This window comes from Ambystoma mexicanum, chromosome 6p, assembly GCF_040938575.1.
Source record: "Ambystoma mexicanum isolate Mex_15411 chromosome 6p, UKY_AmexF1_1, whole genome shotgun sequence".
NCBI lineage: Eukaryota > Metazoa > Chordata > Amphibia > Caudata > Ambystomatidae > Ambystoma > Ambystoma mexicanum.
This window is the reverse complement of record NC_090935.1, coordinates 1,059,343,803-1,059,368,740: the sequence shown is the minus strand read 5'-3', so window position 1 is coordinate 1,059,368,740 and position 24,938 is coordinate 1,059,343,803. Positions and strand designations below refer to the sequence as shown.

General features: G+C 44.8%; 1 protein-coding gene across 1 annotated transcript in view; it reads left to right on the top strand.

Moving 5' to 3' along the window:
* LOC138510182 (kelch domain-containing protein 3-like) overlaps positions 1-24,938 on the top strand; it is a 1,131,537-nt gene that overhangs the window by 315,708 nt on the left and 790,891 nt on the right. Inside the window, exon 7 of the mRNA XM_069625668.1 lies at positions 18,608-18,750. Coding sequence (XP_069481769.1) covers positions 18,608-18,750 — 143 coding nt within the window. The remainder of the gene's footprint in view (positions 1-18,607; positions 18,751-24,938) is intronic.

Here is a 24,938-nt window from a genome sequence, read left to right as displayed (position 1 = left end):
GGAAAAGCCCTCCTCACAGAAAGGATCAAGGGGGAGAGAATTGCAACCTGCATTGCCAATGGCAAATAAATAAATGTAAGAATCATTGTCCTCTTGTATATGAAAGAAGTCATACGTCAAAAGACTTATACCAGAAGATGTTGTTTGTTTATCTTTCCCCATTAATGATTTAAATGTTGAAAGTTGGGAACAAGCCTTACCACAAAGTATGAGTAGTAGCAGTCGGAGTTTTATCCTGGCAGGCAAGTATACCAGGAAGGGGACAATTAGTGATTAGTCCTAGTAGGGGAGTGGACCAGGAAGAAAATAAGTGCAAGTACCGTAACTGTGGTAGAAGGTTGTGCTTGAAGTAGAAGGTGGAAAAGAATTGAAATTCCACCAAAGTGTCTTGATGAACTGTTGCATAACCATCCTAACTAAAGTAGAATTTTTGAATGATCTATCCTGATTAAGGTGTTGTTTATAAACAAAGAATGTAAAGTGGTGAAAACTGATTTGATCTCCCAGAAAGGTATATGTTTGTCATTGACTTTTCAATTTGATAAATGAAGAAAGAGACTTTTAGATTTATCAAGTGGAAACCGGAACTATTGTCATAAGAGTGAGAAACTGTGTGGGCATAAGGAAGTCACCTTGCCAATTGAAAGACATATTGGATACAAAGAACTGTTTATTTCACCCAGAATTAAACTTGGTGTGGGAAAATAACTTTTCTGAAATTTAACTTGAGTTTAATATATTCCGAATTGATCTAGGGGAAGGGGATTCATCTGAGATCATAAGCATTCTTGCTTTCTTTATATTTTCACATATGTTGAAGTGGCCAAATAATACCTGTATGATTTTGTTGTATGTATTAGTGTGAGGGACAGACATTTTGGACACTAGTTCCTTTTCTTTTAGTATATGTTGACAGGCAGGGAAATCCTTGTTATTTTAGGGAAAGATGGTTGTTTATTACACTTTTTATTATTTAATAAATGGCATCTTGTGATAAACCATCACCTATATGTCCGCCTCCCACGTCTGACTCCTCACATATGGTGTCAGTGGTGGGATACAAATTGGCTAACCCTTACATTAAAAAACGTAGCAAAAGAGCCTCCAGTCCCACAATTGCTACTGAACGGTCTATAGGATTTGATAGCTATAGTAATAGAGGAGATAGAGCACTGATATTCACAGACTTGGTTCTTACTCCTCCCCCCGGTACATATATCAGACTTGCCTCTAAGTCAGGCCTAGCCTGGCAGTATGGCTTAGATGTATTGGGGATCCTGATTACAGGGGATATATATATATAAACATTCAGATAAAAAATAATGGGAAGAAACACTACCAAGTCAAAGCAAGAGAAAGAATAGCTCAAGGGATATTGGAGAAAGCTTGGTCTTCAAAACCCCAAGAAATGAAGAACAGTGACCAAACTAAGATGGGAACTCAAGGTTTTGGGGAAGCAGATATACTCCCCGCTCCATCCCAAAACTGTTTCCCTAACTCCCCATTCCACTGTGGTGAGGCCTGCGGCTGCCCAGATAAACCACCTTAGCAAACCTGCTCTCTAAATCCCAGCCACAATATTTCAACACGTTACCCAGATAGCATTGCCCGCCCCCTCCCACGCTGAACAATTGGATTCATGCTCCGCAATCCTGCCACGCAAATCGCACAATTCCCACCCTTGCACTCAACCGCCACCTAGCTACTCAACATTATCACTGAAGCCACATGCGAGACGAAATGCCCACCCTCTTCATTTTCAAAATGCCATTGTTATACCCACGTCGCCTCGCCCAGTGTAACTGCCCCCAAGCCTGTCACCACAACACCCGGCCCCGACCGCAACACTGCCCTGAGAGCCCGCACCAATCCTGTTCTGCTCTTCACTGCCCCAAGAGATCCAAGAGACCGTGTTCACATGCTCACGTCTTGAACCTGGTGCCCAACTATGATCTCTCATCACTGGCATCTCAGTTATGCCGCAGTCTTAAGCCCTACAAGCAGGATGACGAACAATTCCAGAACCAAACAAAACAATTTGTACAATGAGACTTTGCCTGTTGTCCATAATGTTTATATTGCCTATGCTGCCTTGAATGTTATTAACATCCCTAGCACTGTTGCACATAGGGCTGTCGATAAGCAGGTGATGAATATACCTGGCTCTACACCATTTGTCTGCCCCTTAAGTGAGGCAGCCGGATCTTTCTCCACTACAGTTGGTGCCACTCAGTCTGTATCAAGCGACATAGATGCACTTGCCTCCACCCACGCTACCAAGGCCTCTTCAGCTAAATGCACTGATAATACTACTCACTGTAAGGCTTCTATGAACAGTATTCTTAACAAAAGCCCCCACCTCAGTACTAATGTTGGCCCTTCTATCCCCGTAACCCACCCCAATACACCCCCCACTGACACTAACGGATCTACTACTATTCACGTTCATCCTAACTCTAGCACAAATCCTCACACAAGCTTGAATAAGACACCCCTGAACTGGTCCATTATTAATGCCCGCTCCCTCCCAGCTCATGCTATGGACATCAATTACCTCATATCCACTCTTAATCATGATGCCCTAGCCATCTATGAGACCTGGCTCCAAGACACCTAAGGCCCATACTCTCCCTAACTCTCCCTTCGGGATACATGATTTATCGAAAAGACGTCCCTCCAGCAGAGGAGGGGGGGTGGCCCTCTTGGCTAAGGATTCACTCCCCTTCAGGCAAATGAACACCTCCCAGGATGGAAATAGCAACATCCTCTCCCTTAAACTGGCCATTAACCCCACTTTCTCTGTTACATTCAATATCATCTACCGCTCACTGTGCCACTGACCAACTTCCTCGAGAATCTCCCCCACAACATCAATAATAATATCAAGAATTCTACCAAAATTATCTTAATGGGTGACATGAACGTAGGCCTTAACGATCCAAAGGATGCCCAGGGCTCATCACTTTCTAAATCACTGACAACCTTAGGCTTCATTAACCATATTAACAACACCACACATTGTAAAGGCTGATCACTGGACTGGATTGCTGAGCTCAACTGCTCTTGACAATCGAATCTAACTCTCCGTGCCCCTGGTACGATCACCATGTGATCGACCTCTCCATCCATCATCCCAACACACCTAAGTGTTTCATTTCCCCACTACATCCAGCACCAGCCTGCAGTTCCCACAAGCTGACCAAACAAAGTCTACTACCCCTCCTTGACACACCATTGCTCAAACCTCCTTTCTCAAAGGAACCTAGCGTCCTCGCAGACCTTTATGCCCCATTCACCACAAGAGCAGTGGACACCATTGCCCCCCTCAAACTACGCAGAGCCCAATCTATCAGGCATTCCAATGCTTGGCCCACTTCTGACCTTCTAGAACTTTGTAATAAAAAATATTCTGCCCACTCCACCTGGCAACAAAAAAACTCAACCACCACAAGACTAGAGTTCTCCAAGACCTCCACAGCCTACAAACAGACAATCATATCTGCCAAAGCTACCTCCTTTAATTTGAGAATCACTAATGCTAAGTCAGACTCCAAAGAAATCTTTGTGATATTTAGAGAATTTGAGATCTCCGGCCATGCCCCACAACCCATCACTAAAAATGAAGCCGGTGCATCACAATTCAAACAGCAATGCTAAAAAAAAATGATTTGATAAACAACAAACTTGCTACCCTGCAACGAAACCACACCACCGTTCCAGCTTCCACAGCTAACCCACTATCCTCCAAAGTCCCACTTTTTCAATTCAAAGAGCTAATGCAACTAGAAGTAAGCGGCATCCTAAAAAACTTAGAAAACCATCCAACTGCAAAGGTGACACCTGCCGCATTCTTCAAAGACTGTGCAGAAACCCTGGTCACATTCATCACCAGTTTCATCAATGCCTCAAGTAAGTCTGGGTACATCCCCTTCTAAAAAAAGAACCTTGTTAGACCCTTCAATCCCCAACAATTACAGGCCCATTACAACAGTCCCGTTTCTACTGAAAATGTTAGATTGAGCTGCCTACCTGCAGGTTCAACAATTCCTTGAATCCCATCACATTCGGGGTCTGCGTCAATCTGGGATCCGTCCAGGCCATGGGATGGAATCTGCACTGTTAGACCTAAAGAATCAATTGGATATGTTCAGAGACAAGGGCAAACCAGCCCTGCTCCTCCTCTTAGACCTATCTGCAGCTTTCGACCTGGTGGATCACAAACATCTTGCCACCACCTCATCACCTCAGCACACTTCTCCCAGGAAACATCTAACTGGACCTCCTCCTTCCTTAAAGGAAGGCCCATGAGAGTCTTTTATGATCAGGCCAGCGCAGCCCACATGCCCATTCCTTGCGGTGTCCTGCAAGGCATCTGCATCTCCCCCACTCTCGATAATATCTTCACTAGACCCCTCTTTGACATCTTGGACACCATCGGCATAGCCTGCACCAACTATGCCAATGACACTAAAATTATCATACCGTTCACTGGCGCCTACTCAGAAGACTCCAAAACTCTTAATGCGGCCTATTCCCCAATCTGGCCTATTCCCGACAAACTGCCTATGCCTAAATGGAGACAAAACCGAAAATCCTTTTGTTTGGTTCTCCAGCAACATTAAAAAAGCTCAGTGGTCAACATTGACAATATCAGGATCCCCGTCTCGTCCTAGTCAAAACCTTAGGTTATAGCTAGACAATACTCTCTCCCTGTCCCAGGTTAACACCATAGCATCTGCTGTGGCCTATTCAACTAAATTACTTAATGCTTCCAAACCTTTCTGTTCCACTGATAGTTGCCTCACAATTGCCAGGGTGGTCATCGGCTTGAGGCTGGACTTTTGTAACGTCCTCTTCATGGGCACCTCATCCGAAAACCTCCCGAAATGACAAATTATTCAAAATAATGCACTTTCTGCCCTTAGCATCCCTAAAAGAGAACACATCTCTGCAGCCAGAAGAGCAGCCCACTGGCTACCCATCAAAGAGCACGTCCTTTTCAAAACCATGGCTATTACACAGATGTGCCTTGCCAACACTGCCCCTGTACCTCTCCCAAAATTTCACAAGAGCTTGCTCACTCCGACCCACCAGAATTCCCTATGCACATCCCCTCACAGTCCCTAAAGTGAGAAGAGCCAACACAGGTGGTTCCAGCTTCCCCTACATGGCAGCTAAGCAGTGGAACTCCCTGCCACCCTCCCTGAGATCAGTATCCTCAAACTGGACCTTCCGTAAAGCCCTAAAATCTTGGCTCTTTGTCTAACCAATTGTTGTCTATTATGTCTATTATGTCCACAACCTTCTGCATTAATGCTATCTACTGCAACTGCTGCAACTGTATCTAACACTTAACCTGTAACAGCGCTGCGATGCCTAAATGCAAAAATAAAATAAATAAATAAGATATAGTACTTCCTATGGATCCAATAATGAAACCCAATGTTGAAGAAGAAGAAGAGATATTATTCCTGACTTAGCTTTTGCTTAAAGGAATGACCTTTTATTAGCATAAACCTTCATTCGGGTAATATCAGAAGATGAAGGTAGGGTAACGACTGCACCATTTTGTTTTCTAAAATCTGGATTGCTATAAGAAGAGATGTGGGACCATCTAGTATACCCCAGTCATAAATTGTGGTTCCTAAAGGTCATACAAACATTGTTCTGGAAATAGCTCATTCTCACCTGACAGGAGGTTATTTAGGAATTGCAAAAACTCTGGTACAATTTGTGAATAGATTCCATTTGCCTGGAATTTATGCTGACATAAAGCTTTTTGTCAACACATGTGCATTATGTCAGTACTCAGATTTCTCCTCCAATTCCCCTTCAAGCTTTGCCTATTATAGATACTCCTTTTTCGCAATAGGAATGTATATAGTAGGCAGGTTCTTTAGAAACCTCAAAGCTTTGCAACAAATATGTATTGGTAATTCTAGATTACGCAACACTTTACCCTGAAGCTTTTCCTTTGAGAAATAACACTTCCCAACAGATCTTGAAACGTTTGCTCCCTTTTTTTTCTAGAATTGGATTCCCAAAAGAAATTTTAGCAGATCAATGATCCACGGTAATGAGTAAACGAAGGGCAGGGGTTAAGGAGATTATTCAGTTTAAAATGTTATATACTTCTATTTATCATCCCAAAACAGATGGATTAGTAGAAAGATTTAATCAAATGTTAAAACATATTCTAAAGGAACTAGTAGAAGCAGATGGAAAGAATTGGGACTTTTTGATACCTTGGACCTTGCTTGCCATTAGAAAAACACCTTAGTCTTCCACCAGAGTCTTTACTTCTTAATTATTATATGGAAGAGAACCAAGAGATGTTTTAGAAATAGAGAGAGCTACCATTCCATTATTCCAAACAGCTCAGAGATTGAAAGAACATATGGCAGCTTTTCAGAATATAGTGCAAACTAATATGGCACGAATTCAAGAGCATAAAAATGACTATAATAAGAAGGAAGTTGTGATGAGAACTTTTTCTATAGGTCAAAAAGTATTGGTTTTACTTCCATCCTCTGAAAATAAAATGCTTTCTATGTGGCATGGCCCTAATGAAATCATAGAAAGGACAGGACCTTCTAACTATAAAATCTCCCTGCCTTACTGAAAGATTAAAACTCCTATTTATCATATTAATTTACTCAAAGAATGGAAAGAGGCCCCAAATAAAATTGTCTCAGCAGTGATATTAACCAGTTTATCAACTGAATAGAATGAGACCAACATATTAATTTCTTCAGATCTGGCACAAAATCAAAAACATGATCTAATGGCTCTCTTACAAAAATTCCTCTTATGAATTTAGAAATGAACCATGAATAGTTAAAGTTATATACCATTATATTCGTTCCCCTTATGGGAAGGTTACTCATCAAAAAACATTAAAGTATTCCTGAAAGTAGAAAGAAGCTTACTCAAGGAAAACTAGAGGCCATGTTGAAAGCAGATATTATCGAACCCTCTCAATGCCCTTGATCTTCCCCTATTGTGTTGGTTGCGAAGCCTGACAATTCATGGAGGTTTTGTGTTGACTTCAGAAAGGTTAATGTAGTATCACACTTTGATTTCTACCCCATGCCCAAGATTGACAATCTTATTAATAGATTGGGAGATGCATTATATCTTTATACTATTCACTTAACCAAATGATATTGACAAGTACCAGTCAATCCCAGAGACAAACCAAAAACAGGCTTTTCCACTCCAATAGGCTTATTTCAATTTAAGGTTTTGCCCTTTGGTTTACATGGTGTCCCAGCTACCTTTCAAAGACTAATGGACCACATCGACTCCCTGGCTCCTGCCCTGGCTGACTTTTGCAACCACTCATTCGCCTCTGGAGTCTTCCCATCCCCCCTCAAGCACTCCCTTGTGCACCCCCTCCTCAAGAAACCCTCTTCCGACCCCTCCTGCCCGGCCAATTATCGCCCAATCTCCATTACTCCCTTCCTGGGTAAGCTCCTGGAGAAACTGGCCATTTCCCAGCTTAACCTCCATGCTGAATCTGTTGGTAATCTTCATGACCATCAATCCGGCTTCAGAGCGGCCAGAAGCACGGAAACTGCTCTCCTGAACATCCGTGAGGACCTGCTCCTGAACCTCGATTCCAACACTCCCTGTGTTCTCATTCTGCTCGATCTCTCCTCTGCCTTTGACACTGTCAACCATGCCATCCTGCTCAACTGTCTCCGTGATAACCTGGGTATCACTGGTCAGGCTCTGTCATGGCTGACTTCTTTCCTTTCCGGTCGACCCTCCCAGGTCCAAATGGGCTCCTTCCTCTCTGACATCTTTTTCTCCACCTGTGGTGTCCCCCAGGGTTCCAACCTCTCTCCCTGGCTTTTCAACCAGTATCTGGCACTCCTTGCCCACCGCATCGCCGCTCTCTGCCCCTACTTCCAGTGCTATGCCGACGATACCCAGCTCATTTTCAGGCTACCCTCGGCCTCCTCCTCTCCTTCCCTCATCTCCGACTGTCTGTCTGCTATCCAGGAATGGTGTGCCGCCAATGACCTCTGCCTCAACGCCAGTAAGACTGAGATTCTACTCATCGGTACACCCACTCCCTCCTTCCCTGCAGCTCTCTGGCCGGCCTCCCTTGGCCCCCTTCCTGCCCCTACCTGCAAGGCTAAAAACCTCGGGGTCATCTTCGACTCCACACTCTCCTTCTCTCCTCATATATCTGACGTCTCTAAGAAGTCACACTACCAGCTGCACCTCCTCAGAGGTATTCTTCCCTTCCTCTCCTTCCCCCAGAAGCTCACTGTCTCCCGAGCCCTGGTTCTCTCAAGGCTGGACTACTGTAACAGCCTCTATCTTAATCTGCCTGCCTCCACTCTCCGCCCTCTGCAACTTATCCAGAACAGAACTGCGAGACTTGTCCTTGGCCTCAAGCCCAGGGACCGTAGCTCTCCAGGACTGAAATCCCTTCACTGGCTCCCAGTGGCTGCGAGGATTAAGTTCAAAACCCTCTGCATTGTCCACAAGGCCTTCTGGGGCCAGGGACCTAAATACCTTCAACTCTCTCTTCCTAAATATCTTCCTTCACGAGCCCTTCGCTCATCCGTCTCCAACTCCCTCATGGTCAGCCGCTTCTCGAAGCAACGAGCTGGGGGTAGATCTCTCTCCGCAGCAGGGGCCTCCCTCTGGAACAGCCTTCCTGCCTCCCTGAAACTTGAGGAGAACCATCTCCGGTTCCGGAAGCACCTCAAAACCTTCCTCTTCGCTTCTGCCTTCTCTCTCCCTCTCCCCTGCTAAACCTGCTTAACCCCCCACTGAATTCAGCACTAAACCTGCATCTGGGCCACTCTCAGCAACCTCGGTCCAGGGCCCAGCCACTCTCCACTTGCACTGCCTCCCTGGCTCCCCGTGCACTGTGGGACTGTCACTGTACCCTACAGCCCCCTTCCCAGCACTTGCTCTGCACTTACCTCGCACTTGCCACCAGCTGGCCCTTTTTATTTATTATTTATTAATTATTATTTCTTACGCTACTTACCTTGTACTGCACTTTCCCCCCCACCTCCTCCCCCTGCACTTCCTCCTTTTCCCCTTACCTCTGCACTTGCGCGATCTGAATGACACCTGGCCTAGTAGGATCGTTTGTCTGTCTTCCCCTTGTTTCCCTCCCTCCCTGCCTCGTCGCGCCTTGAAACACTTGTGTATAGGCGCGTTACAAATACCATATCATATCATATCATATCAAGTTTTTAGACCGCATGCTTTATTGTGTGGAGCGTATATTGATGATATCATCATTCATAGTAAATCATGGCAAGAATGTATGCGCCATTTATATATGGTAACTCAGACTCTAAGAAAGGTTGGATTTACCACTATTCCGAAGAAGTGCCACCTTGCTAGATCTGCAGTAAAATATCTAGGCTTCTTTGTGGGGAATGGATTGGTTCAGCCACAAATTGAAAAAGGTGAAGAAACCCAGGCTCCAAAAACATATCAGATGCAAGGGGACTCAGGACAGGAATAATGGGAGTACCTTCTGAATATTACATCTTGCTATGCGTGTTTTTCAACTGTTTCCAAAAGTAAGTACCACAAAGAGTCCAACAACCATTTCTATAACCACTATATACGTAACCTCCATGTATGATATTGAGGGTGCTATTAAACCCTTTTGTATGAACATACTGGTGCTCAAGAAATTCACCAGAACATAGGGGAAGCAGCAATTGGCCTACTCATACCACATTAACATGGGTGGAGTCATGGATGAGCTCACATCTTTAGCTCTTTCAGACCCACCCAGCACACACCAGTGGCTAATCCTCGTGTCCCAGTACTGTCATTAAATAGATCTTTGGTTCCCCCATCTTCATAAAACCCCCCAATACAAACCACATAGAACAATAACCTTCAGCCACAAACACTTCAGGTTTCGCACATGCCTCCCCCTCTACCATATTAACACCCCAATGCCTCCTCTTTTCATGCAGAAACGCACGCATAATTGCTGCCATAAGAGCAGAGGTGCACCAAAGAAGACCATGTTATATTAGGTTTCCATAAAATTACTTTGCATAAGAATTTTACATGGGGTAAAATATCTGCTACTGTAGGTTATAAGGATATTGCAAGCTACTGAGGATTTCCATGGCCAAATAGATGAATAATGCTGATGGCCTTTATAAGGTCAATGAACACCAGGCAGGAGAGTATTACATACCCTTCAATACATGGTCATTCCTCTATATCCTTTAATGCTTGATCTTCTGCTAGGTCTGATAAAAAAGATATTCTGATTATTGAAATGTGAAATACATGTAGACTGTGTTCGGCTTGAAAAACGTGCTAATATGCAGTTTGTAATGTGTTGCAAAGCAATATTTTACGCTGCTTAACATTAATGAATGAACAAGCCGGTGTCACAAAATAAACCCTCCCCCATAATAAAGTCTCAGCCGGGAGACTTTAGGGTTTATTTCGTGACACCGGCTTTGTGCTTAGAATAGTGGTACCATGCTGACGATTTCTGCTGTTTACACTTAACTCGACCACACTAAGTACACATACTACCATAACTGTCTCATTATTTATCAACAAATGGCTTTGAATTGACAAAGAAAGAGGCACAAAAGCATGGAATCTCACAACTCATCTGTATGAAGTATATTAATGTAACGTCCTTTTTACAGGTGTTGCCTCTAACAGGAACATGATTTAAAGGATTTCATGGAGGTCTTGCAAACTTCCATGTATTATATATTTTTAGAATTATAGATGGGTACTTTGGGGATATATTCCACTGAGGCTTTCCAAGTGAGGAAACCTGGCGTTGTCTGCGATGTCCTTCAAAACCAGAGGTGGAATATTCCCCGGAGGTGAAAGGTACTCACCTGCAGTTTATGATGTGAATGGCTCCTTCTGTGACCCCCGTTTTTCCCTGCATTGTCCCTGTTGATCATCATTACAGAAGGGGTGAGATGATGAAAAATAAGTGCATAGATCGTAAGAAATCCTCCCAACGTCAAACAGGAAATGAAGTTGGTGGCGTTCACCCTCTTCTATCCCCTCTTGTGTACTTTCCTCCTCTTCCCCACAACTAAAGTGTATACATGGGATTATGCCACTCTCGTAAATCTCCCTCACTCATCCTAAAAAGGAAACGTCATGTCTCCATGCACTCACTCTCCCAAACCAAAACAGTGAATACCTGCCATCCTACCACTCACCACCCTCCTTTCCACCACAACCCCAGTCTTGCTCAAAGTGGCTCCATTACACTGCAGACGGTGTGATTCTGATCTTTGGCACCGTGGGAGCTGTGACTTTGACCACCTGCGAGAATCGTGGCTCCAGCACTGATGGGGAGCTACCAATTGTGCACCCTGAGCTCTGGTAGCCCTCTGATAACATCTGGTGTCAGGAGAAGGGAGGTAGAGGTAGAGGGAAATGGTGTATCCGCTTGCTGAGACATAATAACAGTGAATTATGCAATTGATAATCCCCTGTGGTGATGTCACGGTATGGGGGCACAACATTGCAGAATGTGCTTTACTCCATGACAGATCAACATGGTGTAAGGAGGGGCGGGGGCACTCGAGAGCCCAATCAAGACGGGCGCGGGCTAACGGAGCTCCTGCACAGATGGAAGTAACGTCAGAATACTCCCCTTCAGGATGCATTTTTCACCCATCTGCAGATCAGAAATGTGATCGCTTGAGCAGAAGACTAAGCAGTGAAAGTTTGGAAGCTCTGCATGAACGAGAACCATTGCGGCGGCGCTTTCCATAGCCTTCAGCCCACCTGAACTCTCTCCGGCAGCGCCCACACAGACATTGCTTGCCACCGCAGATGAAGATATGCTGCAGCACTAGAGAGAACTTCCCATATCTGCCAAAAATGGATGATTCTCTTGAAAGAAGGACGTGGCCACCCGACTCCGGGATACGAACCACAAGCATGTAACCCGGCTGCTCCTAACAAATACCAGCAATGAAAGCCGATCGTTGGGGAACCTCCTAGCTAATACGAAACTGATACAATACCCACATTGGATGCGGAGCATGGCGGGAGGGCCCGCAACCACCACTGAGTCCAGGAAAAACATCCACCAGACCCGGCACCGAGAATAATAGGAAAGTGGGGACTGGGGGACAGACATCAACAGGCGAGCGGCCACGCTATCAGCAAGGCACCTGAAGAGATGTGCCTGCACAGTCATTGACTCCACCCCCCTCCTACATGGACCATAGCGGTTTCTAAACACCAGGAGGAACGCAGGGGACCCCAGACAGAGAGAAAACAGTGAGTACACCCACACTGGGGGTGGGGGGCCACACAGACTCTGCCAGAAAGGCAGCCCCATCCTACCATTAAATTAGACCCCGGGGCCTTGTCCTCGCTCCTCTCTCCCTGATTGGGCGCAATACACATGTGCAAACTCTGCTATCAGTGGCACGTATGCTATCAAGATAAACAACCCTGGGCAACCTCCTTCCTAGTGCACCACTGAAGAGGACGCCTCCTTGCATACCCCAAACAAGAACCCAGGCAACACAACTAAAGGGAGGCCCCCTATGACGTCAATAGAAAGAGACGGGGCCCGGGCGGGTCACCATGCTCCTATGACCACCACCAGATTTTGGCAACTGATGCGCAACATGCAGCGGAGCTCAGCTCGGTCACCCTGAACATACATATGACTTAACTGGATTCCCCCCCTATGTAAACAAAGGAGGCAAACCACTACTCAACATCAATAGTGGGGACATGCTGCAAAGTGACTAATTCCAAGGCCTAGAAAACACATCCAGCGCCAGTATCCTACCACGACGATCCAACAGGAATAAACCAGAGATGGATGTCCAGACACAACACCAGACCATACAGGCCAAAATGAGGATTATTGGCCAAGGAACTCAGGAGATGAATGTGACTGTTTAAGACATTAAGAGGGACCTCCAGGACATCGAGACTCGCCTTACCGCACAAGCAGAGAGAACGATGGACAACAAACTACGCATCAGTGCGGTTGAGGCTACGACAGCGACGGAACTGGACGGGGTCATAAGAGAAGTGCAAAGGCTGCCAAAAAGAATCGAAGATCAGGAAAACAGATCCCGCCAACACAACCTTCGCCCGGTCTGCCTTCCGGATAACTCAGAAGGACCAAACTTGGAATCCTTTGTATACAACTTCTTCCAAGAAACGCTGCACATAGACAATGCATGAGATCTTGTGATTGACAGAGTACATCGGGCCCCTATTCCCAAACCGCCCCCAGGGGATCGCCCACACATAATTGCAATGCAACTCCTGAACTTTCAACACAAGATGGCCACCCTGAAAGCGTACAGAGCCATGACCTCAATACTCATTGAGGAAGTCGACATCAGAATCTACACCGATTACTCAATGGAGGTGTCCAGACGGCGAAAGGGCTTCAGCCCAATCTTTGAGGCACTTAAGACTTATGAACACAGGCATTACCTCAAGATCCCGGCAACATGGTGCATTCAATAAAACAGGCAATGGCACTTCTATGACGATCCGGAGACAGCATGGCACTTTTTGCGGCAACAAAATTTGGTCACAGCAAACTTCGAATGGCCGGCCATAGAGACTAAAAGACAGGACCATCCCTCCTCACCCATCTCAGGCAAACAGCAATCGAAGGGGAAATGGCAAAAGGCCAGCATAGGCCCAGGGCCAGGACCCCAAACAGAAAAAAACATTGGGATAAATATGGAGACATTCTAGCCCAGCAGAATAGATATGTAAATAATCCATATCAGCAAGGATAAACCCTTTCTTCAATGGAAGCTTCATACACATAGGAGAGAAGCACGGGAGAGAAAGCCAATGACCACTCCACTGCTAGGAACCTGCAGAAAGCAAGCAAGACAATGATTAATATAATATGAGCATCAGGAACGTTTGTACCCAAGACAGAGACTGCACATCTGACGCTCTTGTCAATGACAAAGGAAGGGTACCACAACATTGCAATGTTTGTCACCTGCGGCCAGCGATTGCCCCGGCAGGTAAAACCTGTCCATGGAACTACCACAATATGTGGTGAAGGGCAGCCACCCCTTGGTCAGCACCCGCAATCCCCACATATGGGCTTGTTGGCCTGGTATTGGGGAGGTGCTTTATGGTGGGCCTCCCCAATGTTTCAACTTATGTTACTGTTTATGATTATGGTTATGTTTGTGTTCAAGCCTTTGTTTCAATAAAAGGCCAGGGATTATAATTTATGACGTGCTCGACCACTGCAAAACCAATAACACAGTAAATCTATGTGAACACTACATGGCCCCGCGACAGGACTACCCACATTAATGTGAAATGGCTCAGCTCACACTGATAACTCTCAACATACAGGGATTGGGACACCCAATCAAGTGTAGATGAATGCTGAATCACATGAGGGACCTGCAAGGAGATATTATATTCCTGCAAGAAACTCACCTGAACACAATTGAATCAGAAAAACTAGAACATGGATGGATGGGAATAGCAGCACACTCACCATGCCAAGGAAAAAGGGTGGTCTCCATCCTGACCCATAAACAGGTCCCGTTCTAGGTAAAAAACATTTGCAGCGGTGGAGAGGGAAGATTTGTCTTGGTCCAGGGTCAGGTGCATCAACATCCCATAACATTACTATACATATATGCCCCGAGGACGATAACCTGTCCTTCTTTACCTATACATTCACAACATGTGCACAATATATAGGGAACGTCACCATCATGGGCGGAGATTTAAACGTTGCCCTAGACCCCATCAAAGATTGCCAGACTGCTGCACCCTGAACCCCACCAACTCAAGAAAATGAATAGCCCTTCAAGCAATAATTAATGACGTATGGCTAAGAGACATATGGCGACATCTACATGATAATCACCATGACTATACATTCTACTCCCATAGACACCACAGTTACTCTCGAATAGACTACTGGATGATCTGTGCCATCATACTGCATATTGCCACGTATTGTACGATCCTTCCAACCACTCTCTCAGACCATGCCTCTGTACTCCTGCACATAATACTCCCAGATATAATACGCAGAATCCCGACTTGGCACCTCAATCTATGCATGCTTAGATACCCGGATCTCATCACTCACTTACAGGGAGACATAGACCTATTCTGGGAGTCAAACCTCACCCGGGATACTCACTGTATAAGTGCTGGGACACTTTCAAAGGGGTCACGTATCTCAGGGGTCAATGCATATCCCGATGGTCGCACAAACTAAACACCTGGGGAGAGACAGAAACCCAACTGATGGAAGAGCTCCGGAAAACAGAGCTGAGACATAAACAGACGCGAGATAAACAACTCCAACCCCAGCTCAAGAAATTGAGAGTGGAAATTAAACAACTCTCCGCCGCAAAGTCACAGAAATCCTTTACAAGCTGGTCACAGGCATACTATGTAGAGAACGACCGACCACTCCATATGATGGCACTAGTACTGAAACAGAGAAACAAATGATTATTTCTATTAGAGACGCTGGTGGCCAATTATTGGTAGGAGATGACTGTATAAACGCCTGGTTCACAGAATAGTATCGAGAGCTGTATACAGCATCCGACTCTTGCTCCACACAAAACATGTCAGCATTCCTCGATTCTGTAACCCTGCCCCGGAGACGCCCGGATCGGGTGGACAAACTAGATGCCTCCATTACAGCCTTAGAAATAATGCGTGCAATCTCCTCGCTATCCCCAGGGAGGGTGTCGGGACCGGACGGGATCCCCAACGATTTTTATAAATCTATGAGCAAAGAGATGGTACACAAACTAGAAGCGCTATTTTAAGAAGCAAAAGACTGTGGACACTTACCACCATCAATGCTGTCAGCGAATATAATAGTCTTTCATAAAGGAGGTCGAAACCCAGAGATCTGCAGCTCGTACCGACCAATATCGCTGATGAACTCAGATGCTAAAATATTAGCAAAATGCCTAGCACAACGGATAAAAGGGACTCTCTCATACCTGAACCATAAGGACCAAATGGGATTTATCCGCAATAGACACTCAAGCTACAACATACGCCAACTATTACATATACTAGCCGAGGACAGAGACCCGGATGACATGATCCTTGCTGTAGACGCGGAAAAAGCGTTTGACAAAGTAAAGCGGGAATGTATGTTCATAGCCCTGTGCAGATATGGCTTTCCCCCACACCTCCTACGGCTGATCAAACTGCTTTATAACGGTCCCACAGCCTTTATACTCACCAATGGCATAGCCTCCCCCAGTTCAATCTCCAATCGGGAACACGTCAGGGATGCCCACTATCGCCTTTCCTATATGCGCTCTCTATTGAACCAATAGCTATTAAACTACGTGCTGACCCCAGATGGACAGGCATATTTCAAGGCACAGAAGAACACTGCATCTCCCTATACGCAGACGGTCTGCTTTCATATATAAGCAATGGCCCCACATCCTTACCACACATACAGACCCTACTACAAGAATTTGGCCCAATGGCAGGCTACAAGATAAACTGGAGCAAATCGGAGGTGCTACCTTACCCTTAAAACAAGTTACCCCATGGGACCCTGGAGGAGTAGCTCCATTCACAATCCACACGCATAATTGCAAATACTTTGGGATTAACATTAGCGCTGCTCTAGACGACCGCCGAGATCTAAACTATCCTCAGGTCTTAGAAAAGATCAGAGCAGATCTGGGTTGGTGGGAGACCCTAACCCTCTCCCTAACAGGCAGGATCAATGCCCTAAAGATGAACTCACTACCCAATCTGGTATACATCGCTATGATGCTGCTGGTCAGCCCCTCACCCAAAATGCTCAGGGAACTAGACAAGGCTATTGCTAAATTTATAAGGAGGGTTAAGAAGGCACTAATCCGCCTCAGTGTAAGACAGACGGCAGAAGCTGACGGTGGATTGGCAGTACCTTCATTAAGAGCCTATTTCCAGGCAGCTCAGGTTTGCTGGGTAAAACTCTGCCTGGATACAAGCGACGATGCAAGCTGGATGGCCATAGAACTGGCCCTAATGACCCTGCTGTCCCCTATAGAAACTTTGAACATTCCACCGACTAAACTCCCACAAAAACTCAAGTTGCACCCGATCTTAGGACCAACACTTAGACAATGGCATGAGCTATGAGCCGCACAAGGGGTCCCAATACAAAAGACACCATCATGGCCAAGAATCCGGGCGGTACTGGTATATGGGCATAAGCAAAACATACACCCCAGACAAGATGTAGAATGGACAAACATGAGGATCATGGACATATGTGAAGGGGAAAACCTACTACAATTTCAAGCGACATGACACATATTGGGCCCAGACCAGGGCGTGTGGCTCCAATACCACACAATACAAGCAACAATCCTCAAACACACAACGGCAGAAACCCGTCAGACCCCCTTGTCCCATGAGAATTGGAAATGGAACAACATCTTACCTCCTTCCCACACCTTCACACATTTTATAATATGTCAGTACCCAACAACATGAGTAGGAACTAAAGACTGGTGACAGCATGGACAGAAGACCTGGGTATGCCGGTTGACATGCCAAATATATACGACTATTTCATGGCTATCCTGACAGTCTCTCTGAACCTCGAAAATAGGGAAATCCAATAAACAACGCATATATTACACCCCGAGCAAGCTTTATAGAATGGGCCTTTCTCTCCCAGCGACATGCTGGAGAGGCTGCAACAACTTAGGCACCATGGGTCATGTACTGTGGTCGTGCCCCGCGCTCACCCCATTGTGGTGCATGATACATCAGCAGATCTCAGACATAGATGGAGCGGATAAATCATACACTCCCACTACTATGCTGCTTGGAGTAGACGACAATGAATGGCACCCAGATGCACTGACGTGCAGACTAATGGGACTAATGCTCTTTACCACGTGCAAACTACTGATCATTCACTGGAAGGCTACCACACCACCCACCACAGCAGAATGGCCCACACTCCTCTCAAAAACATGCCTACTAGAACGCACCGCTTTGAAACGTCAACCAAGAATGGACGCTGCAAGGGGGGAACGTTACTGGGAACTGCTAGAACTAGGAGCAACCCCCCATATCATCTTATATATTCCTAGCCCCCCTCCGTGCCATGCCCCCCCACACAGCATAGATGTGAACTAGCACTCACAAAAAGGGAGAGGTATCCAGTTGAGTGGGGGTACTAACCAATACCGACTTAGAAGAAGAGTGTCACCATCTAGTTTTCACACTAATGATCTTGCTCTAAAAGGTTTGTGATAACCACGCGGTTGAAACCTAAAGAAAGAGAGTACATCAGGGGGGGGTGGCGAGGGAGGGGAAATGGCCAAGTTCAGCCACAAGGCTATTGGGGAAAGTTTCAATGTTTAAAAGCAACTAAAAAACAAGTAAAGTCTAAAAATGGGGCTCACCCCGATGAAGTAAAAAAGCTATGTATGTCTGTGAAGATTCTCAAAATAAAAAACAGATTTTACACACAAAAACCATGGTGTAAGGAAACAAGCTCAGTAATTTAAATTCTGGTAAAAGTGTAGCAGTTTTGTAACTCCTCAGCATTTCACTAATACTTTGTGTCTTTGGTCCAAATAATAGGTAGTTTAACCTGGCAGAAACTAAGCACCAGTGGGATTGCCCCTCGCACCCTCAAGCACAGCGCAGCAGTCGTGGGTGAATTTATATTTGTTTTTGGTGGCATTCAAGACGGCAAAGTTGTTGATGATCTCTACATGTTTAACACAGGTATGTGAAACTTCAAAGGCTCTACCTTTTCTTGCTTCCAATCAATGCACTTCAAGTCTGCAGGTGCTAATGCTGTTGATTTGCTCTTCGACTTCTTGTTCAAAGGGCGTAATTCTGCTAGATCATATAATGACAGATGATGAAAGGGCCTGCCCGTTAGGGGCCATCGGACAAATGCTTTGGGATACATACACTTGCAATTAATAATGATGGACGCGTTTAAGCAGTGGCATTTTCAGATCCTGCAATTTAGCGCTCATATATGTGGAGAGGGGGTAATGCCTAGAACTGCTCATTGTGCCCCCGCCTACAGTGTTGAGATCCTTAAAAGTGTCTGCGCACAGCAAACTCTTAGTAAGTTTTGTTGTACACAACTGCGTGGTTATTTGGAGTAATCGTACCTCTCTCTGCAATTAGACGTTGCTCAGGTCATTTTAGGGTTTATTCTCTCAAGCTGTGTTCCTTGGTTGCAGAGTGTGAGGTTGAATGGGCAAGTGGGCAGGGGAGGCATGAAGGATGGGGAGATAACAGTTACATAATAACTTCCTTCAATACATTCTTAACGAGTGCTCAGACAGCTGGCACCCTTTAATTTACCCAAAGACGCCCTCTGTGACTTGTCAAGATAAGCCTTTTCCGCTGGGTATTCATTATGTGTCCCTCCAGTTGTTTAGGATGCCAACTTCCTTGATCCCTTGCCAGCACAGTCCATGGTGAAATATGATGATAGTTGTAGTCCAAAACATTTCAAGGTCCAAATGACGAATAACCTTGATACTTTTCGGGGTAAACATAACAGGTGCATTTGTAGAGTGCTCGTTCACCCCCAGAGGCGCTTCTTGGCCTGACAGATAACAGATGTTTATTGTTACCCAACTTAATGGTACTCATTTCATCGACCTCAGAAGGATGAAGGGCTGAGTGGACCTGTCAGGATACGAACCTGTGACCACGAGGTCAAACACAGGCCCCTGGAGTGGATGCATTAGTCCACTGAGCCACAGACACTGGCATAAACGTGTGCAGCATTACGACTATCCTAAATCTAATTGATTTCCAACTCCTGATACTCATGGCCATGTTTGCTCAAAAGCTTGCCATGTGAGTGGTAATTACCACCACTATAGTATCTGAGCGGGAAGTGAAGTTAGAATGTTCCAGGCCATTATTACGAGTAACATCATAATCACAAAATCCCATGCACCCACAACGAATTCCATCCCATTCTAATTTACCGGACAACATCTTTATTTATTGGTTGCCAGGAACTGGTAGATCTCCATTGATCTGCTATTTACAATCAAGGCCTTCCGAGGATGTTGGATCCTGGATGTGGATGTCCTGTGAATACCAAGGCGCAAACAAGCAAGCCAGCAACTACTCGGCTGCATTGCACCCTCTGACAGTTGTTGGGGTAGTCAGGAAAGGTCCCACCAAGATAGAGGGGTTCATGTTGCGCATGCCATATTTGTGATTGAGGGAGCGGCGAAGATGGGGCGATGTTGCAGTTTTATATGTATCAAGCGTAGTTAATGAGAATGGGATATGTGTTACGGTAAGTGTTACTTTGTGTTTAAATTGATACATTTAAGAATTTCACGCGGCAAAGGAAGATAAATGTCAAACTCACTAATGAAATAAAAACTCAATCTAGATATGGTGTGCAAAGAAGTGCCTAGAAGCTGGGACACAAGGAGTTTCATGCTGCGCATGCAAAAAAGGGGACTTGTCATGGAGAACCCACTGCGAAGACACAGTAGTTATTACACATACATGCACAGTGATATACATGCACAGGGAATTTATAAATCTACATATAAAGTGCTCTCTTTATAAAATTGTTAAACCTCTGCAGTCAGGGGTCCGTGAGATGAATTCTGAGCGACCGGGAACAACTGGTTTGACAGGGTTGGAGGCTGACGGAAAAGTAACGATTAACCGAGCAGATGGTCAGCCAACAAACCAGCCAGAGTTTCTATGGCTTGGTAGTATTGCAAAGGGAGAAGTAATCTTTTTAAGTGCATGCAAGCTTGCAGAGGGATCTGGCCATTTCCTTTTGACCAACAATAAACATGGGGTGAAGTGATGCTCAAGGCCAGAGTGACCGATACTGATGGGTTTCATTGTTTCCTCAGGATGTGCGATTCTTGCTGAATTGGTAGTCGTTTAGTTTAGAAAGTTCCAGAGACGCCAGTCAGTCGGGGTGGGTGAAATAGTTACCGACAGTTCAAATGGAACCTGTTTATTCTGCCCCTCCTCATGTCATTTGAAGTACTTGTGCAAGCCATGTGCAATTACATTTAGGTTTAGGAGGTCTCAGACGAGCTGGGACTTGTAGTGAATTATGTTTTTATGTGAATGTCTAACTGTATGATGATGTCATGACCTGGCCAGGACAAATGCTAAAAACGGGTGTGTTGTACACATGAGCTGAAGATGGTAATTAAGATAACTGCAACCAATGAGAACGGGGGATTTGGAGAAAGATTGGATTTATTTGTGTAGGGTTTAACCAAACACATAGGGAGGGTGGTTTGCAATAAAATATATGGGAGTGTATTAACTGTTGCAAAAATGTATGTAATGTGTCAGCTTGTGTGGTTCAGGGAGACTTGGGATAGTTTGACTCTACAGCGTCATCTGGCCCCCTACCTGGACGATTGTACAGTAAACTTGCTTTAAGTACAAACGTGCACTTGCTTCTTAAGTGGTGAGCCTGTTTGGGTTAAGGTGATTAAAGGCCCATCCGCACAGAGTGCTTCTTCTGCAGCTGCCAAAAAAAAAACACACTTAAGACTTCATAGGATCCCGCAGTTAAGGGACATTAAAAAATCCTTGACCCGAATTTGCCTCAAGTTACACTATTTTTTCAGCACCATAAATTCATTTCACAACGACCGTCTTCCAAAGCATATATACTGATATCTTAGTGCTGGAAATGCATGTATGGGCCACTGATATGCTCAATCACAGGGCTTGGAGTATATTATTTGACAAGTGGGTAGTTTAGAGCTAGTTTTTTGAGGTATTATATTGTACTTATTACTTTTAAAAATTGGGCCAAAAATTTTATTTTATGGAGTAAAAAATTAGTTTGCATTCCCGATTGGGTAGAGGGTCAGTTTGGGATATAGGGCTGGTTGATTTGGCAAATGTGGGCCACTTTTGTAGGACAACTGATGATGCACTGAGATGATGGAAGGTTTGTTCACTTGTATTAACTTAATCCTGATTAAAATTTCCTGTTTACTCAAATTGTACCAAAAATGTGCCCCTAAGTACGACTCAAACAGTTTATCGCAAAAAGTAATGAAAAACAATTCACAACTTTGGGACAGTTGTAGTGGTGTCAGGCCTTTATTTTGTCCCAGTTCGATGCTGCTGGTAGGGGTGCAACTGGGCTAAAAATTTCGGGGTGTGGGGCAATCCATTCAAATGTTGGAAGAGGCGGTTATTTCAGATATTGTTCGAGGAGTGTAATCTTACCTTTATGGGGGCATCTAACTTATTTACACATTCTAAGGATACTAGCGTATTGCTGCTTCAATGTTACAAGAAGTTAACTCTCCCCTTTGCGTCTGAAACCACACACTTAAGAACTGCAGTGAGAATTAGCTGTCTCCCCCCCCCCTACCTTTCCAATCCCTCCCCTGGCATGCAAGTACTAACACCCCATCACAATTTGAATTGCCTTAACATGTAGGCTTAGGTGCTAACAATGAAACACTTTACATTAGTCATTACAGGCCTTTGTTAACTGTGCAGCCACCGGGAATGTTTATTGTCCATCTCCTGTCCTGCCAAGTGTGATGAATCCTGCATAGTCATTACTGAACCCCAGCCTAAAACCTCCTCCCATGTGGAGAGGGGAAGGCAGTTGCTACCTGATCCTGACCTTGGAGGTGGCATCAGGAGGGAGCATCACATGGGAGGAGATGGTTGTCAGGGGGAAGTGGTAACTCCCTTCGGAGAAACGCGGTATTCATCTTCTTATGAGAATGAGAATCCGATAATTCCCAAATATCTAATAGCATGCTGTCACTGTGCAAGTCCCTCCCATTAGAACATCCAAAGAACATTCTATGAAAAGTCACCTAGACAGAATAAGTTTTAATTACCATGATTCTGTCTTAGGTAAAAACCTTAACCCAAATACTAAATCACATATCATTCATTCATGCTTTATTTCGGTAGGTTTACCATAAAAGCCAAAACATAAAAGTTACTAAAACACAGTGTTAAAATCATTGTGGGATCAAATAAAATCACAAAGATCTGAAACGATACATAAACAAGCTTCAAACAATTTTCGCCCACTTGGGAAGATCATTGTGGTTATAGCAGAAAATGATCATAAATAAAATTCACAAAAGTGCAAATGTGCATAAAGTGATTTCATATAAAGGGCCCAATGAAGTCAATGTTAAAATCACTGTGAGATCTGAAAAGAAATCACATAAAAAAGCAAAGATGCATGAGCAGACATCAGATGAATTTCACCTGTTTGGAAGCAATTCCTGCATATTCAGCAAACAATAATCATTAGTGCAATTACAAAAGTGACAGTGTGCATAGAGTGCTTCCAGGATTACAGGGCCCAACAAGGACACATATGACAATCAAATTAATTCAGTTGGAACAGGTGAGAACAGGTGACACTTTTGATCAGCGGACCCCTCTGCTTCACCTACAGAGGGGGTTCATGTAGATACTATAACACCCCTGGGCCCACCCTAGTACCTTTGACTAAATTACATATTTAGATCTTCTTCGCCATGCCGAAAGTAAATACCATCACATTGCAAAAATGGCAAGTTGATCCTTGTCTGCTAAGCACAATGTTATGGCCGGAGTGGTGTTGTTAACTGAGCACAAAAAAAAGAGGTTTTAAGGATCCTTTTCTTAGATCACCATATTTAGGACAGACCAATACGAAATGGACCATATCTTCCACACTATCCGGGCAGTAAAGACAGATAGGGGTAACATTAGAGTCCCATCTGGACCTCGGATCTGCGAGAGGAAGTATGCCAAGACGTGCTTTGGTAAAGAGAGATCTCATCTGCTTCGGATGCATTTGGTCCAAATAATTTTCATAGCCCTAATTTTACTTCAGGGATTCAAATATATAAATCTGGGTCGAAGTCAACAGTTTCCTACCAATTTCAGCGTCCCTTGTGGCCATGAGTGCACACTGCACATTATCCTTAACATCACCACCAATGGTATTCAAGTTAGACCAAAAGTCATAAAGCCCAAGTGCTTGGAGTTAATCCTTTAAAAATAGGAGCCATGGCAGGGTCATGGCTCCTTCCTGTGTCATTAAATCCCCCATTGCCTCTCGATACTTGAATAGGTTCCCGTTGGCCCAGAGCCTTACCCAATAAAACACTGGTTTTGCCCTACACACTTTATCAATTGGCTGTAAATCTAGTTCAAGGCTGATTTGAAAATTCACAGCGGAAATATGTAGGCCCAATAGGTTCTTTAGGAATTTCTTTTCTATGGCTGACAAGTGTGAGTTGTTAGACCAGAAACCACAACTCGGCACCATAGAGTGCTGCCTGTTGTGCCAGGGCTTTATAAGCCTCTAGGACCACACTCGCTGACCCACCCCCATGTTCTCTGGCACATTTGACTATGGCACCACTGTACCTGGTTAAAGTCAGGCTAGCTTTCTCCAGCTATTCCTTCCAGGTGCAGTCCTGTTTAATTCTAAGGCCCAAGTAATCATACGTATGGACCTGTTCAATGGGTACTTCCCCCAAGTCAAGGCTGATTTTGGGATGTTTATTTGCCCTATTAACTCTAACAACCATGGCCTTGGTCTTCTGGGTATTGATTGCTAGACCATTTTCCGACAAAAGTTTGTAAAAATGTCCAACTGGTGGTGTAGTCCCACAGAGGTCATTGATAGTTAGACTGCATCATCCACGAACACCAAAACCGGGACTTCATCTGTTGCTAACGATGGAGCATTCGTAGAGGCTTTCAGTAGGTCAATAATTACTCCATTTATAGACAAACAGAAGAGTAGGGGGGCCAGGACACAACCCTGGTGCAACCCATCTCAATTTGCACCATGTTGGACATTGTCCCAGCGGATCCTGGCACCATAGCCCACATGAAGTGACAGAATTGCATTTAATGGCATTCAATAACTCCTTCGGGGTGCCCAATTCCATCAG